At 33.7% G+C, this 15,140-nt stretch overlaps 2 protein-coding genes and 1 non-coding gene across 4 annotated transcripts in view; 1 reads left to right on the top strand and 2 right to left on the bottom strand.

Moving 5' to 3' along the window:
• The window catches only part of LOC133197488 (polyamine-transporting ATPase 13A3-like), a 29,110-nt gene extending 20,017 nt beyond the window's left edge, over positions 1–9,093 (bottom strand). Inside the window, exons 1-2 of one of the 2 annotated variants that reach the window (XM_061333552.1) lie at positions 8,994–9,093; positions 301–388 (exon numbers count right to left, since the gene is read on the bottom strand). In XM_061333552.1, coding sequence (XP_061189536.1) covers positions 301–388; positions 8,994–9,043 — 138 coding nt within the window. In that variant the 5' untranslated portion in view covers positions 9,044–9,093. Of the gene's footprint in view, positions 1–300; positions 389–5,564; positions 5,691–8,993 lie in introns of those variants that run through there. The other variant, XM_061333553.1, reaches the window with a different exon arrangement.
• Positions 9,094–9,333: 240 nt separating this feature from the next.
• LOC133197487 (uncharacterized) lies at positions 9,334–14,677 on the top strand. The gene is made up of 2 exons (XM_061333550.1): positions 9,334–9,448; positions 10,244–14,677. Exons 1-2 carry the CDS (start codon positions 9,349–9,351, stop codon positions 14,470–14,472), a joined length of 4,329 nt encoding a protein of 1,442 aa, XP_061189534.1. The 5' UTR covers positions 9,334–9,348; the 3' UTR covers positions 14,473–14,677.
• A 377-nt stretch (positions 14,678–15,054) lies between these two features.
• Positions 15,055–15,127, bottom strand: Trnaa-agc (transfer RNA alanine (anticodon AGC)). The gene has a single exon. It is a non-coding gene; the product is annotated as a tRNA-Ala (tRNA).
• Between the last annotated feature and the right edge of the window lie 13 nt (positions 15,128–15,140).

Here is a 15,140-nt window from a genome sequence, read left to right as displayed (position 1 = left end):
CCTAGCTGCATCATCAATTTTTTTTGCCCATGTGAATTGTCTAACCATGTACAATTAGCACAGTGCTTAAAAAATGTTAATCATGCTTTTGATTCCAACCACGTATTGTCTTTGATAATTTTACAATAATTATAACGTACATCTTTATGTAAATGTAATTTTTAATACAAGACCTTGTTATATTTATCTTACACATTACTTTTTATCCTTATAATTTTCCTAAGCATTTTATACTTCCTAGAGGCACATAAATGTCACCCCCTAAAATGTAAACCATGAAAAAAAATAATTCTGACTTACAAATTCTTCGTCTGTGTCTTTATTGAGGAAGGTTTGGTCTGCTAACAGTCTCCTGTACCCAGCCTGACCACTCTCAAACATCCTGGTTCTGAAATCACAACATCAAGTTTACACTTCTGTTTCCATTGAGTCATATATACCTGTACCTGACAAGTAACTACACGGATAGGAAACTTATTTGTAAAACACTCTTATTTCCTTGCTCCAGGATCCCTCTGGAACAGGTACATGTAAAAGGGAAAACATAGCTGTATTTTTGGAATTATGAAGTTTTTTTCCTCATACTTGGTTTCCTTATTTTATTAAAATTTTAATTCTTCTGTCATGATCTATTTTAATTGCTTTTTCTACCTGTCTTTTTTTCTTCAGTGTATTATTTTTGAATTATTGACAAATGTTCCCATAAATAACAAAAGTACACATAAAGAATTTATATATAAATAATTGACTATTGTAAAATTGGTTGCATGGTCATACATAAATTACATGTCAAGATATGACAAGGTTGTACTTTAGAGTGAAATACTTACCAAGTACACCTATAATGTATGTACACAGGTACATGTAGGCTTTACAAATTAGGACACATATAAAGAAAATCTTCTCCAAATCTCACACATAAATAAATATTACTATTTAGAAAACTAACACATATTTTACTAAGTGCTTTAATTAAACATTTGAATACTGTACTTAAATCATGTGACCCAAAGAAAATAAACCCTCAAGGTCAAACACAGGAGTCAACATTGTGTATGGGAGAAAAATCATCTGTATATACTTGTACTTAGACCAATAAGGAAATATGTGTATGTGTTCTTAATTATTCCATTTTCTGTGTTTCAGTCACAAATTAAAACATTATAAAGATGAATCCATACACACACAATATTATCTGGATTTTTCTGGGATTGATGTACCAAAATTACTAATTATAATGCCAATGGTTTTTGTCAATTTGTTTTGTTTGCAGTGTTTCACAAAAAAAAAAAAACCTATTATATTACTATGCATAAGGCCACATTTTTTTCCCTTGGATTATGGATCTGCCAACCCTAATTTCTGGGGAATGGAAGAAAAAAAAATGTAAATTTCTATCAGATTGACACAAAAATAAGATGATACAGTTGTCAGTGGCTTTGCTACACCAATATCCATGTTCTGATATAACAAAACGGTACAAAAAATAGCTAATTTCCTCAAATTTTATAGCTCCTGTCCCCATCTCCAAGTGGTATGGAGACAATCAATACTAATACGGTAAGTACACGTATCATATATATAGTTTTCACTCACTTATAAATTCCTATTACCGAGAGCTTTTAAAAACTGTTTTCACTGGTTATATATACATATATTTATGTCAAATCCTTGAGTAATATCTCATAGTCTACTATACTGTGGTATCTGTGGCAATATAATATCAAGTCCTTTATGCTCGTGTGGTAAAGTTGAGGATACTTATCATTATTTTTTTGTATGTCCAGAGTATGAGAAAGCCAGAAAAGAATTTTTAAATTTTTACAATTCTAGATACACATGTCTTATTATGGGGGTAGATTCACTGAATGCTGCAGAAAATGAACATCTCTTTTCTTTTGTTCAAACATTTATTAAACATTCTGGTAGATTTCCTTGTTAGCATTAATTAATGTATCAGTATATGCATTTGTACAAAATTAAGTGTATCTATATATCTGCAAAATGCATCGATTTGTAAACTTTTGCAATTATTGTATACTTTAAAACTTCATGTTTAACTGTGACGATTTAAATGTGTAATTTACATGTAGGGAGAGAGCATAATAAGTTTTCAGAATTTGTGCCCAATCCCTTTGTAATTATAAATTACAATAAAATATGTTCAAACCAATCTGTGGCAACAATGTAAATAATATGGAATGTTTTAATTCTATACTGTATGAATGCAAGGTCTCTTATGCAAAATATAAGATGTATGAATTAATGTATATTTCAATATTATAAAGGCACACTTTTTGCATGCATTTCTAAAAATATTCATACAATTAAGTGCTTCCATATATAATATTAAATTGATGCGTTAAATTTATTTACATTACAAAATGTCTATAACATGCTTATTCTTATCTAGGTCATTAAATTTAATATTCATTAGTCACTATCTCTACATCTGAATGTATGAACTCGCTTATAGCATAGTTATCAACAGCAATATGAAGCCTCAAAACCAGAAAACTGTCTTGCAGTTTTCATTATTGTGTGATAAATCCCTTCAAAATGCCGGGTATGTTGATTAAGCAGTATTACAAAATGAATTTGACAAAATTAATTCTGAAAACTTTATAATCAAATAAATGTTCATTATTTATATGATCATGCATAGATATGAACAGAAAATCTATATATTCATGTCTTTTTAAATCTAAAATGGAAAGGTACATACACAAGAGATGCTTCCAAAAATATACACTGGTAATTCTATATTCATATAGTGTGTTCCTGACAAAATTAACAATGCGCATTTGTTCATGCCTGACAAAAATTACCACATATCATTCCTTAATTAATTTCAAAATGTTAATGAAGACAGGGAGTTAATACATACAGCTAACTTTGCCACTTATTTTTACAATGTTCTAGAGTGTTAATGTGCATCATTTCACCAAATAAAAATTATTTTGAACAATTTATATTACCGGGTAAATAATAAATTGATTTGTTTTAGAAAAATGCATATACTGTACAAGTGACAGGCAATGAAAAAAACTTAATATACAACCAATACATGCCATGTATTGGTTGTATATTAAGTTGTATTCAAAGAGCTAAAGTACCAACAACTAGAACTAGAATACTGAACAAAACTATGTAATTGGAGAATGTCATATCTACAGTAGATCTGGAAAGAAAAACTCAGCTTCCCAGGCACCAATCCAAAACTGTCACGGACTTTACTTAGAGCTAGCATCTATCACTGACCAGAAGACGTAATAGTACTTACTTCTTGAAAAGAGAGGTGGCATGCGATAGATGTGGGTCTTTTGCTAGAATGCAGGGGCAAGAGATAGCAGGTACATTTATAGCTAGAACTTCTCTATTCAGGATTTCCTATACAGTCCTTGTGGATGGTATTAAGCACCTAGTGGACAGTGGAGAGGCACTGAAATACAGAAGATCACCCAAATAAAGAAAACGGGCATCATACTAGATAGGGCTAGGGACTGGAGAACGTTATCGTCAATAACCATGATAATCCTAGCAAATATTGAGCCTCTAACCAAGAGATTATACCAAACATATGGTAGAAACATTGAGACTGACTTAACTTACAACAAAGATGGTTAAGCATTCATTCACTTAGAACACAGACTGTTCTAGGTCATGATGTATTATAGTTAGACTCAGTCACTGCATATTCATCAAAATGCCTTAGTTATTAATCTATAAGCATGAAATGTATCAAGTAAAAGTATTATAGTAATACTGTAGTGTACTATTAAATTACCAGAAGTAACATGATTTGATCATTCATAACAGGAAGTATATTCAAAAGGAAAATTGTTTAATTAGAGCAAAATACATGTAAAAGGAAAACTTTGTAAATGTAAAATAAATATTTAGAATAAATAAATACCCATGTGGTAAGGAAAAATGATGGGACATAGTACTCAATTCCATTTAAATTTTACCAATTATACCTTCATTTTTCAAAAGGTCCGCTATGGATTAAAGCAAGATACTGAAAAAGAAAACATAACTTGAGACTCTGGCCAAATTTTGCGTGTCAACCCCTGTTTAAGTCATTAATTTCAAAAATGATGAGTAGAAACTAAATGGACCATGAGTTCATGACTTGATACCCCTTTCTTAGACCAACAGAGATTTTCTCACTAAAACTTTTATACAATATTACATTGTCTCAAGAATAACTGGTGCACAAAGAAATTTTAAGAGACCCTATGTAATGTAGAATCCATGATTTAATTTATTATGTATGAGCAGTCTGGGGTGAGACTGAAATCCGCCATTTCTGAAAAATGATGGATAATTGTCATATTTACTAACTACGTATTTTCGTCATTTTTGTCAATATGACTTACTATCCTCATATTTTCTTTTTCAACTTAATTCTTCTATCCTGGTTACATAAAAGCGAAATTTGAATTCACCGCTGAAAGAAGAGTGTTTACGCAAGTTTCATTTCATCCGGGTCACTAATTACTGCCGACCACGTGCGTTAGAACATCAACATGGAAGGTGAAAGTTATTATTTAGCGGTAAAATGTCGAATTTTGGTAAAACTAATTCGCCATTTTTACATGGCTTTTAGCCCTATAAAAACATATAGTACATTGTCTGGAAGAATACGTGCCCCGTAAAACAAACGAGATATTTCAGACCCTCCATTTTGAAAAAAAGACGGAATATCGTCATTTTTGTCTTCTTTCCTATTTAATGCAAATAAATTGACAAATAACTCTTCCACTCTTATTTTTGCTTGGGAAATTTGTACTGTCAACATAAACAGTATTGTAGTCAACTGTATTAGAGAAATGAAGTTTGTTTACGATGTTTTTTGTCCTTTTTTCAGTTGGTGGATCTAACATTTTTCAAAGAGAGGTAACTCGGTATTCTAGAAACACTCTAAATTTTTTGACTGTTTTTCGTCGTTTTCTAAAAATGACGAGTTTAAGTCATAATAAAAATTTTATTTATGACTAAAAATCGTCATTTTAAAAATGATGCATTTCAGTCTCACCCCTGAATGATGAGACACTTAACTCTAATGCAAGAGGGAGGGGACTTCTTATAATGGTGATTGAATTTGCTGTAACTGTATATACAGTTGAAATTTGGTATCTTGAACACAGATATCTCGAATACCATGGAGATGTCGAAGTGATTTGGAAGTCCCAACCACTTATTCTTTAAGTATTTTACCTTCGATATCTCAAATCCTCAGATATCTCAAAGCTTTTTCTCCGTCCCTTCGAGTTTTAGATAACGTGGTTCAATGTATTACATTTATGTCGTTTCTGACTTTGGGACAAATTTCTTAAAATACACAGTAGTCTAATCCACACTTCGCAAAAGTTGTCTCTTTGGGGGGCAACCAAAAGGTCAAAGGGAAAGAAAAGACATTTCTGTTGGTGTTACAGTTAAAACAATTAACACAAAGTGCTTATCAGCTGCTTACATCACGTATATATATATATATTTCAATAACCATCGAGCAGTTGCAATATAAAACACTAGTAGTTTACCCGGACTTGTTACTGTACCTTATTGATCAGTCCTGGATAAAATAATCCAATTAAAAAAAATAATCAAGCCATGATGATTTGCGCAGTTACATCCTACAATTATCTATTATTTTAGAGTTCTTTTAGGGTCAACGATCATTGTAACCTCATAACATAAGTTCAGACTGACGTTACACCAAACTCTAAACCGGAAGTTATCAAGAGTCTAGTTGCAACACACTATTCAGAACGGATAACATTTTCCCGGAAAGAGAGAGAAAAAGAGATTGACTTACATGTCTGATCAATGCACACAGTCTGTTTCCTCAACTTTATGTCTTATTAAATGCTGGAATTTGCCTGAGTTCGACCTAACAGCAACAAAAGGTGTGTATGAAAGGGAGGTTGGGCAAGCAGCGTCTGAATAAATGAATTTTTACCTATCGAAACTTAAGCAAAAAAAACTATTCTCAGAAAAAGTGGAAAAATTGGGCAAAAAATGGCGCCCCCACCCCTTCCTGACACTTTACTCCGCGTATACATGTAACAGGCCTGTTCGTTGTCGATCAGAAAATACGTCTAGGAATAGGAGTTCGCATACCTATCAATTTTACCGAAATTTTCAGTAAATATAAAAAATACGTAATACCTATAAGTGTTATTATTATAGGTATTACGTATTTTTTTTTATTTACTAAAAATTTCGGTAAAATTGATAGGTATGCGAACTCCTGTGGTCTAGGTGTTTGACTTAATGGGGAAAATATCAAGATTCTGGCGGAAATTTTAATTATTTAGTTTATGTCATTAAAAAACTTGGTTAGGACCCCCCCTTTTCGATCCAATTCGCCTCCCCAATGTCAAATACTTGCCGACGCCCCTGCACAACACATATTTGGATTGATTGATTGATTTATTTTGTAATACTAGAACTGGTGTTATCTAGTATCAGACCAAATTAAAAAAAAATGTATAAACTGATTTTTTTTAATCTCTGTTTTAAATATTAATAAAATATTAGTAACTATAACATATTTCCAAATATTTGCATTCTAAGTCCAAAAGGCATGAGAAGGCCCATCAAAACGAAGTATTTTTAAAAATCAGATTATGCATGGTTTCAGTATGAGCAAACTTATTCAGTTCATATAGACTTTCAAAATACAATCCAGATAACTTATTGGGTAAACGCTGTAATCATCTCTTCTTCCAATATTTAGTCAATAGTCATTTTACTTATTTTGAAATATTTCAGTGATTAGACGGAAAAGGGGGAGGGGGATGTAAAATCTGTGAGATACATATATGTTCTATAATTACTATAAATTCTGCTAATATTTTGAATAATAAGAAAACTCTAAAATATCACGTTGAAATACATGAAACTATTTTTTTTAAAGGGTTCGCACTTTGCATTTCTCAGAAGTCTTTCAAAGCAGTTTGCAAATTATTAGACGTGAATTACTTCGCAGACATATAGATGCTCATAAAGAGAAATAAATTTGATATTAATTTTTCTTTGACGAAGTTTAGGGGTTTGCATTAACAACCGAATTGTGTTCTATTTCGTTTAATTGTTTGTGTATGTATGTTACGCAACAGCTGCAGAACTGTAGCGTTATGGTTTTATATATGTTAGTCTTTGACCATAACGCTACAGATCCCGTAATGCAAACAAATATGGTGCAATATTTGAATTTTCTGCCATCCGACAAAAAGTCAAAACAAGCGAGTTTACTGCTCTGTAGAGACGACTATAAAGGGTTAGGAGGTGGATAAAATATACAGGTTGGTTAAAGAATAAGTCTAGAATTAAGGAGTGAAAGGTAGTTGATTGACCAATGTGACCAAAGGGGAGAAATTCTTTCCTAACCGTGCGCAGAAAATCTTACTCTGTAGATTGCACCATATTTGCATTACGGGATCGAAGACTAACATATAAAACAATATAACGCTGCAGTTCTGCAATAGCCTAGTGTTACAGTGAGTCAAAGACTAATTCATATATAAAACAATAACGCTACAGTTCTACAGCTTGTTACACAGAGAATTAATTTTTCGTAAAAATTAAAGACCCCTAAAAGATTCTATGAAGAATAATTCAATGCATGCAATAATATTTTAACATATAAAATAAAAAATACCACAACAAATAAATTACTAAAAATGAATGTAGGGCACAGTATAAGTTGACATACATGTGTTAATTAAGACATGCCGTATAATTTTTTTTTTAAATCTTAGCAATAGACTGGTTAAAACCTGACAACGAGAGCATTAATTCTTATAAAGTCAGATGATAATGAAAACAAATGTAAGAAAATTCAAATAATCACTTAAAATTGTCCTTCAGTACTATTATATATTGTTCTTAATCAAATGATGCGCTCTCTGAGATCAAGACAACCGCCAAGTTGTCACATAAAAATAGAATGGATGACCCACATTCCCCCCGTGCATCGCCTCTACAGATGACACGAAGAGTGATCTCCCGTTGAAAACACTGCACAGCGATCGACAGATTTTACGCTCGCAAAATACTCGGAAAATTCCACGGAAATTACCTGGATTTCACATTCTTTCGAAAATTATCAGGTAAATTTAACGATAATTATATGTTAACTGGCTGAAAACATTCTGAAAGCGTTTAATAAATCCCTCGGTACGATCAGAAATAAATGATAAACAAGTGTATCGGCAAAGTGTTTTATTGTAACATGTCAGCAAGAATGAGGAAAGTAAACATGGATGTCGGTTGGGTGACAGACAGTAATTTTGTCCAGAAATAGGCGGAATCACAATATACGGAATATAGATATCGAAATGGGATATCGAAAATATATTCAAGATCGGACTTTGGCTGTGTGTGTAACGATCATATATATTGACAATGTCGGCATCGCGGAAGTTATGCCGTTCCGGTCGATGAGCGCATGTCCTAGTTGTTGAGGAGGCGCGCGAAGGCTCGCAATTATTATCGTCGCGTCGAAATTTGCGAGTTCGACTTTCAGTAAAAACATTAAAAAGAATGTACTGTGTTGTGTTGTGTTGAATTGAGGAAAATAAAAAGTAGCGCTATACCTGAAAATATTGTGTGCATCCTCTGACAACGCGATGGCGAATTCCTTTAACGAAGGCCGATTGATGTGAAGTATAAGAACGCTATATAAAATTATACTGTTTTTCCAGGTATTAGTTGTTCGGAACCGCTGTTTAATTAATTTGCGCGGTCATTATTACATATTTTGTTCATAGCCTATATTTATAGAATAAAGTAAAATATCTATAAACGCAATTTTAGCATCAAGTATACATATGAGTAATTAAATGAATAAATTAATTGGATCATAAGGTATTAGGATGAATTTACCCGAATACGCAAATTTTCCTTGTAAACACTTGTAATGACTGAGCGACAGAAAGTAATTTGTTGTTATATATATATTTTTAAAAATTACATTTACATACTTGGTATGCACTGGAGTTGGCAATTCCATTTCAATGGGACTTTCATCCATTGTTGAATCTTTCTGACAAACAAACTTGATTTCAGCTAAACATATTGCTTGATGAAATAAAACAGAAGACAACTGAGGGAAAGATACAAGTGGAGTTGTAAACAGGATATTAAATGTATTAATGTATTTATAAAGGCGCCAAGGATGACACTAGGCAAGTCATACAGACTGATTGTATATATACAAGTACTGAACAATACTTCAACAACATATTTTTATGGGCTATTTGTAATTGCTATAGAATGTATCAATAGTTATGTATTGTATAATCATTTCAGAAAATGTGTGACCGGAAATAACATACTATGGAAACCGAGTCAACTGAAATCGACTTCCGGTCCCTGGAGGACGAATTATACGATAATGAAATAACACAGATTTTAACACAGCCAAACACTACAGAAAGTATGTACTTTTAGAATCTATATGTTCAATTTCTATTCTTTGTCCTTGTATTGAATCATAATGCTTGATCTATATAAGGGTGTAATATATAAATAAAAATAATTAAACTACTGAAATATAGTATTTATTATTTTGACTTAGTGTACATGCATTTTTTTTAATATTTGTGTATATCAAAAATGTCTTATATTGACACAGATCAATTTGACAAGTACAAGTGATAAAATGTGATAAAGCAAACTGCTGTTGTTGTAATTACAATAAATATTTGGTGCACTGTTAATGAATTTTATCATACGATTAAGGTTAAATTATTTAAACATATTTGTCAATTAAAAATAACATTTGCAATGAACATGTGAATATATTTGATCATTCCTCTAAGCTATGTTCTACACTCCTGGTGAAAAATAACCCTCTGCCTTTAAGTTATTAACGTTTCTGAAAAGAACAAGTCTTATTGTCTTAAAACAATTTTTGTACTAATTACCAGTATATGTTGAATCAAATTGTTTTTCTTAATAAGATATTACCCGTTACCTCACTGTATACACGCAGCACCGATGCATTATTGACACTCTATAACAGTAATCCAGCTCTGATAAAGATTTTAAATATATATATATATATATATATATATATATATATATATATATATATATATATATATATATATATATATATATATATATATAACTGATTGACGAGAATAACAAAATATTTTTGGGAATAGAAAATTGATGACTCAAAAAGTGATCCTATTTTTCATTGTTAGTTATTTTCATCTTTTTGCAGAGAGCACTTTGAACACGCCTGAACTTCCGGCGGATGTAGACAGACTGGTGGACCACCTGTCGGTGGAATTAAAGCATGCCGCAGAAAAGTTGTTTGAAGTTGATCCCCTGGGATCTTCAGAAAGAGACGCGTCATCGGACGAAGAGGGGTCGTCGAAATGTAGCAAAACCAGAGACAAATTTTTAAGCTTGGAAGATCTCGAAGAAGACAAGGAAGATTCATTCAACTACAATGACGATCATTCCGATACTTTGGACAAAGAAAATTCTATTCGCATGGGTCAACTATCTGTTGAACTAAAGGAAGCGGCAGAAAAACTTTTTGCGGTAGATCCACTGGGATCGTCCGAAAAGGATGTTTCTTCATCTGACCAGGAAATGAGCTGTTCTGATTCTGATGTAGAGAGCGATGGCGAATCGGATCCCTTCTCTTTGAATAATGACGATCACTCGCAAAGTAAGAGTGAAAATTCTGACGACAGCGACGATGAAAGTGAGGCAGAAGCTGTAAATTCTTTTAGCAGGAGCAGTTCACCAAATACTGTAAGATCAGACTTAAATTCTGAAACGAATGATTTCGTTAGTAATTGCGAAAAAAGTTCAGTCATGTGTCATGTTGCACAGTTGGAAGCTGTAAATAGCAATGAATTGTCAAACTTTGAAGACGATAAACAGGAAGAAACACAAGATAGTACTCAGACAATGGACGTAGAGATAGCCGAAAAAGTTGTAAAAAATAGTGCATCACCTTGTTCAAAGAATAATGTTGAAAATCACGTGGAGAACGGTGATTTGGACATAAGCAGCGGTACTGAATTTAAGTTACTTATAACGGATGTGCGAAGTGAACATGTAGATTTTCATCAAAGGGAAGAAGATGCAACAGAAGACTGTGTAGGAGAACCAGAGCATCAGCCTGCAACAGAAATAGATGTAGCAGAGCCTGCGAATAATTCTCAACACAGCCATAACTCTGCAGCAGATTCCAAACATTTGTCCTTTTCCAGTTCTCTTATAAATGTGGAGGACAACGAAACCAGCTTGGTGGTTGAAAATGTGTTCTCCCTTTCAGATCAACAGAAAGAAAATGAGTTAGACGAATTTCCGCAAAAGCAAGATGAAAATGATGTATGTGAGAACAATATCACTTCTCGGTCCCTCAGAGCTAGAAAAGTTAAGAACGATGTTAATAAAGTTAACGAACCAGTTCACTTAAAGAAAAAGAAGAGCATGAAGAAATCATCGAAAGAAAATGTTGAAAAATGTTTGGAAGGGGGTCCACTGAAAACAGAGTTCGATATTGGCATTAACAACGGAAAATGCAAGGAAGACATACCTCCTCTTGTGTCACATGATAAAGACACCAAGAGTATACAAGTCGAGGATAAAGAAGATTGTTCACAAACCCCAATGAAAGAGAGCGAGAAGATGAAAGCATATACGATACAAGATGGTCAATATAAGTGTCACTTTTGTAGCTGTACTCTGACCACTAAAAGTCGATTCAAAATGCACATGTTGTCACTTCACAATAAAAGGTACACGTGTAGGCATTGTGATAAAAAGTTTCTAAAATGTCAGGATCTTGCAATTCACGTGAAAACAAGACACAGTAACGAACTTAAATACAAAGTAAGTAAATCTGGCCAAGTTCATTCGTTTGAGAAGGATGATCGTTCGAAACACAAAGTGCGTCGCAAAAGACCTGCCACTAAGTGTACTTTGACATTGTCCAAGGGAAAAGGGCAGCTAACTTATGCATGTGGGTATTGTGGTGAAGTATTCGAGAAACAGCAAACCCTTGCATGTCATATCAGAAACAAGCACGTTTTACCAAATGATTCGGGAAAGATTGTTTACAAGAAATCGGGGAAATTTGGGAGAAATTTGAAAGAGAAAGCGAAGTTCAAATTAAAATCTAAACGGAGAGACAGAAAAAATGGAAGTAGTGTTATTTATATGCCTCCTGTACAAGATGCACAGAATGGTGAGTCATCTTGCGCTTCAGATAATGAAAATCAGGAAGAGGACAGCATCGAAGTTCCCAGTAAGAGACCTCGCAGGGACACAAAGGCGTCACGTGCAGCAGAAAGTGGGTTAGACAGAATTGCCCAGCTTCAAAAGGATTACAATATCCGTATATCCCACCAGGTATTCAGGTGTGGTTATTGTCCGAAATGGTTTTTTAAGAAAACAGATTTATCAAGCCATCTTCAGAAACACGTGGATAATCAAGAAAAGGAGAGAGAATCAAAGTTTCTGGAAAACCCTGAAGAAGAGAGAAATGCTGAGAAAATAGGAGATTGGGATTCAGAAATGAAAAAGAGAGACAAACATCAAAACTCAAGATTCTTTTGTAAATATTGCACATCACAATTTAAATCATTATATAATTTGCAAGTCCACATTGTCCGTCATCTTGGTGAAGTATACAAAGATGATATGTCGGAGAATAAACTTGAATGCGCATTTTGTGGGTATATTTTTCCTAGCGTTAATGGTTCCAACATTGATCGGATACTGCGGCATTTGTTCGATCATTATTCTCCTGAAAACGAGGACATCGATCCTTATGATTTATTGGAATGTCGGTATTGTGGAGTACCATTCCTATCGAACGAAAAGCTTCGCCCTCATGAAAATGAGCACAGAAAATTCTTGGATGCCAAACGGCGCAAGAAAACACCAAGGAAATCAGTCGAGGAGAAAGTAAATAATGAAGATCAGGAAGAAAAAGGTTCAGAATCTGAGAGGCTAAAAAATTCAGAATTCATTGAAGAAGAAAATCCTGAAACTATTGCAGCAGACGACCCAGTGCCCTTTACATGTGGGATGTGTTCCTCGCGATTTCCATCATCCCAATACTTGCTTCATCACATGACACTTCATATGAAAGGAAAGTATGTCTTTCGAGTAGAGGTAGACAAATCAAAAACAACTCAGGAATCACCTATAAAACGCCTTGTAGAATCCCCAAATCGGCCTGTTAAATCTCTAATGTTAAAAACTTCAATTACAGAAAAGAAACCCAATTCTACTGGTGATAAGCAATTATCAAACAAGAAACAATATATTTCTCCATTAGTTCAAGATCGTATTCAAACGATGTTGCGACAGAGTATTTCATTCAAACATCAGGAGGAGGAAGATAATGGTTCAGTTAGTCCAAAGAAAACCCTGCGCCAAATCACAAAACCACAGATTCTTAAAAAATCCACCGTTCCCTGTGACAGTCCGACTAAAGATAATAATTACAATAGAAGTATCTCCGTACAAACTGAAATTAATTCATCGCCGAAAATGCATAATAATACCCTTACAGCGCAGAATTCTGGGAAAAGTCATAAATTAGTGTCTATTATAACAAAACAACCAACTCAAATTAAATCGAAAGATAGTCAGGTACTGTCGTTTAATCCCGCCACCCCAAAGAAATCGGATTCAGAAATGGGTAAAAACAAACGCAAGCAGACGTTCAATGTTTCGGACATAAAGGAAGATTTTGAACCTAAAAGAACAAATTCTGCTTTACAAGTGAGTAAAACTGGCAAGCGCAAATTATCTTTCACTCGTGATGTGGAAACGGAGGGGGACATTGAACTACCTCCTGTTCATTGTGCCGAGGACCTGTTGGACTGTTCCAGTACGGAAACAGCTGACGGGGATTTATCCGATTCCGTAAATGGCGAAACAGAAACCTTAAAAACAAAACCCAGTGTTGAGAGCAAATACAAAGAGGTGAGTTCTTCCGAATCCAGCCCTACCTCTGATTCCGCCTCAGACTTTGAGAGAGATTGGAAATCGAGATACTACAACAAGAAAAAGAAAATTGGCAGGAAGAGAAGAAAGAAATCAGCACGTAGAAGACTCTCTTCAGCAAAATTGCCCCCCAAAAGAGATCATGCTAAACGGGAAAATGCGCGTGGATGGAAGAGAAAAATTAACTTTGCTAATGGAAAATGGTTTGAATGTTCTTTGTGCCTATATAAATGTACCATGGAAAAGGATTACTTGATGCACGTGAAAACTCACGAGTCCATTGACCAAGAGGAAAGAGATCTTGTGGAATGCAACATATGTCAAAGAAAGTTTATGTCCAAATGGCATCTACAGAATCATAGGGCTCAGCACAGAAACAATGAGTATCAGTGTACGTATTGTGGGATGGATTTTGCTACGTCTAGTGCCATTGTGACTCACATTAACGAGGTTCATGAATCCGTGGTATAGCATGGTGGTCAATCAGTAGCCGTAGATCCATGTTATATTTGTATAATTGTTACAGAGAAACCACTGTTAATGTGTTCAGTGTAATACTGTAAGATCAACAGTATGTGTTAATTGGAGCTTTTTGTTTTCCTTTTTCTTGATAAACTATTCTGTTTAAATTTGTTTATATTGATTCCTGTTTTGAAAATATATTATTAGAATTTGATTTGATTTCAAGAAATTACTTCCTAAATGAGGAACTGGAAAGGGCATTTTCCGCCTTGCTAAGCTCTACCCACTACCCCATAAATAAGTACAGATTTAGTGCTGCAGAAATGTTGATTTCATCTTTGACTCTATCCCTTTATAATTTTGAGACAGTTTTGAAAGTGAACAAATGCCTTGCATTTTTTAATACATTGATTAGTGCATGAGATAATAATGATTTCTTTTATTATGAACAACGATGTAAAAAAAAAAGGAGGAAATATTAACCAAAATCGTTAAAGAGGAATTATTATATTGAAAATTTGTTAATGGGAATCAACAGTGAATGATCTTATTTGTAAAAATTACGTATTCATTTTTAAGTTAAAAAAAATCTGGAGAATCCGGGTATCGATCCCGGTACCTCTCACATGCTAAGCGAGCGCTCTACCACTTGAGCTAATTCCCCATGTGAGAGTAGG

Source organism: Saccostrea echinata, unplaced genomic scaffold (assembly GCF_033153115.1).
Source record: "Saccostrea echinata isolate AGI-Se365-2 ecotype Australia unplaced genomic scaffold, CSIRO_AGI_Sech_v1 ptg000030l, whole genome shotgun sequence".
NCBI lineage: Eukaryota > Metazoa > Mollusca > Bivalvia > Ostreida > Ostreidae > Saccostrea > Saccostrea echinata.
This window is presented reverse-complemented; position numbering and strand designations above follow the sequence as displayed.